Below are 3,516 nucleotides of genomic sequence, written 5' to 3'. Positions count from 1 at the left end.
GGGAGGGGGGCGGGAGATGGGTGTGAAATACGGGAGACTCCCGGTACAAACGGGAGTGTTGGGTGTGAAATACGGGAGACTCCCGGTACAAACGGGAGTGTTGACAGGTATGCTTTAAATAAATATCGATACAGTATTTTTGAGAATCGATACAGTATCGCCAAACATAATATCGCGGTAGGCTATTCACGTATATTGATATTTTCTTACACCCCTATTAATAAGGTAGTGTAGCCTTTAACACTATCCTCCACTAGTTAACTATATATGAACTAGGCCTAACAACACTTTTAAAGCCCTTTAAAGTTTTGGCTTATGTAAATTTCCACAAATTCCAATTTGTATAGGATATTAAAATAAAGTTATGTTGCATCATTAAAGGTGCTAAAGAGGATGTTTTGTTTTATAAATTTTTGCAATATTACTTGAAACTGTCTTTACTAACTGATAAAAGACTATTTATTAGGTGCACTGAAAGGAATAATATTAATATACATCATCTGTGCATGAAGTAGGGCCTTAAAAACATCAGCCAACCATTTACGTGATTATCGTGTAAACGATTGGCCCTCTGGCTTGTCGATCACTGCCATGACGTTCTGTGTGAGAGACGAGCGCAGCTGCGCGCTCCAGTAACTTTCCACACTCTACAGGCGCCGCATGCAATGTTTTTGTCAGGAGACAGGAGTAACAACTGCAGATTATGAGTTACCTGCGGTGAGTCCGACATAATGAATCCACTAACACGACACAGCGAATGCCGGTAAACACTCGTGTTCCAATACTCGTGCACGAGTTTTGAGAGGCGTTCCCTCGATATGAGCCATGAATGAGGGGGGTTGTTCTTACGCATGCGCTCATTTCAAAAACTCACTAAAAGTCTATGGTTTCTCAGGTGACGAAAAGATCCTCTGTATCACCTTTAAGAACTAACATGAACTAACATTAACAATGGACAAAAGTTTTTTTGTTGTTGTTGTTTGTTTGTTTGCTTTTTGCCCTTACTCTCTGACCCCCTGAAGGCCACTGTGTAATTCTTACTCTGACTAAGATACATTGAGGGAAACATTTCAATAATGCTATGAATGCAAGTTAAAATGCAGAATCGAATTGAATTAATCGAATCGCATCAAATTTTAATGTGAATCGTCTCGTATCGAATTGTTCTGAATTTGCAAAAATCGTTCTTGAATCGAATCGAACACCAATGAATTGTGAATCAAATTGAATCGCTGTCTACCCAAAGATTCACAGCCCTACTAGCAAGTTAATGCTGTTCAGACTTTACTGATGGTATGTTTAGAGCAGCAGAGATCCAAATTATGAACTCTTGCAAATAATAATAAGAGATGTTTACAAATTAATGTCTTTTTTTCATTGATTGATATGGAGACATTCTGTTTCTCCTACCAGTGAAGACAAACATCGCTTTAGACCACACAATCATAACTTTTAACAGCAATAGAAAGTAAATAATAAGTAAAATAAAATACAAATAAATAATATTACATAAATGTAGAATAATAATTAGTAAAATGTAAAATGATTACATTATAAAATGGATCAATGATGTTAATCAAATAATAATAATGATAAATCAATGACAACTACATAAATGACTTATGATTATAAATGATTATGAAATGTATAATAAAAACAAACAAAATAATGTTCAAAATAATAAGAAAATAAAACACTTTGTTTTGAAGAAGATTTTATTATAGTAAAATTGACTATAATACAGCATAATATAGCATGTCTCACTCCACAAATATAATCATACATGAACATAAAGAGCAGGAGGGTGTGTGCTTGCTAGTAAAAAAGTATGCTGTATTCATGAGAAATTTGAAGCTTAAGGAATGTGTTTACATGTATGAAAAAATATATTTCAAGCTGAAGAATATGTGTCACATGGTAAATGGTAAATTTCTCAGAATATCTATAAGATGTATGGCGAAGGACTTTTGCCTGTATATATAGTGAGACGACAGCAGAAATCTGGAGTGGTCTCCTGAAGAAGCTGTCTCCTTGGTTGTACAATAAAGTAATAAAACTTCTGAAATCAAACATCTTTGACAATGATTTTTCACATAGAGCATAAACCACAACACTTTCTTAAAGTAAAAGAGGTCGTTATTGAAAACCCTTATATTGTTCATATCGCTTCACCTGCATCCTAATTATGAAAAAAAGAAAAAAAAAAATAGGTGTTTTAAATGTTTTTGTAAGACTTTTGAATAAAGTCAACTATGAAATGATCTAATATCAAAAATATTTTGACCTCCCAAATGCAAGTATTTCTTCCGCCAAAAATCATTCACATAAAAGACCAGCAGAGGACAACAAGCAACACAACAATATGAAACATATACCAAATACTAAAAAAGTGTAAAGTATTTACATAACATATCAAAATGTTTTTGTAGATAACAGAAAGTCAACTAAGAAATTATTCAATATCACAAATATTTCAACCTCCCAATTGCAAGTATTTCTTTCCCCAAAAATCATTCATATAAAAGACCAGCAGAGGACAATAAGCAACACAACAATATGAAACATACCAAATACAAGTGTAAAGTATTTACATAACATATCAAATAGGCAATACTTTTTTTCTTACAATGTAAGAACACTTTCAGCATAAGCTCCTCTACCTGAATAGCTTATGAACACAAATCACACGTCCATGATTGTTGTTCTGGTGGCACTTTAATGTTGAGACACTGCACATGATACCATCTCAGACAAATTGCACACTGAATCTGGAAAGAAAATAGGACATGTTGTTAGATTTTTTTCTAAAGTGTTGTAATTATTAAATGTAGTTGTGAAAACACATGAGTTCACTTAACACAAGGAGCAAACAGGCAGAAATGGCATAATCAATACCCAGTTGCAGAGCACCTCTACTGGTTCTCTTTGTCTGTATCCACACTTTGAGCATTGATCATCTTTGTGATGAATTTCTTTGTGTTCACACTTAGAGTATTGCTCCTCTTTTAGGGGTATTTCTTTTCGTCCACACACAGAGCAGTACTCCTCTGTTGACACTGCAATGATTTGAATGTAGACAGGATTATAATTAATCTGTATGTCTCTAACATGGATATCAGCTGTTCTTTCAAAGTACTTTATACCTGATGCCAGCAAAATATCTTTGGCCACATTTTCCCTGTAGTGGCACATCATCTCCTTGCTGGGTGTTATATTAATGATGTCAGGAATTTTTGGGAACTCTTCCACCACCTGTTTCGCCATCTAGAAGGAAAGCAGGGAAAATTAATAGAGAAGTCTCATATGGGAAAAGGTGAGGACAGTGTTTATGTAAACCCCCCCTCAATTTACCAGCATCACAAAGACAGCACAGCTGCAACCCTCCTCCTGAAAAGAATGTTGGATTGTGGCAGGTTTCCACTTCTTGTCCACCCAGTGTTCTCTTCCATGCAGATTTCTTCTCATTTGGAAAAATTCTCTTTTTTGGACAAATGCAGTGTGTGATTATGGTGGTCT

At 34.9% G+C, this 3,516-nt stretch overlaps 1 protein-coding gene across 1 annotated transcript; it reads right to left on the bottom strand.

Annotated features, from left to right (window-relative positions):
• Positions 1-2,586: 2,586 nt before the first annotated feature.
• LOC137005248 (uncharacterized) lies at positions 2,587-3,246 on the bottom strand. Its single transcript, XM_067366063.1, has 3 exons — positions 3,144-3,246; positions 2,896-3,056; positions 2,587-2,768 (listed from the first exon to the last, which is right to left on the bottom strand). The coding sequence occupies exons 1-3, from the start codon at positions 3,193-3,195 to the stop codon at positions 2,670-2,672; spliced, it is 312 nt and encodes a 103-aa protein (XP_067222164.1). The 5' UTR covers positions 3,196-3,246; the 3' UTR covers positions 2,587-2,669.
• Between the last annotated feature and the right edge of the window lie 270 nt (positions 3,247-3,516).

This window comes from Chanodichthys erythropterus, chromosome 17 (assembly GCF_024489055.1).
Source record: "Chanodichthys erythropterus isolate Z2021 chromosome 17, ASM2448905v1, whole genome shotgun sequence".
Classification (NCBI taxonomy): Eukaryota; Metazoa; Chordata; class Actinopteri; order Cypriniformes; family Xenocyprididae; genus Chanodichthys; species Chanodichthys erythropterus.
This window is presented reverse-complemented; position numbering and strand designations above follow the sequence as displayed.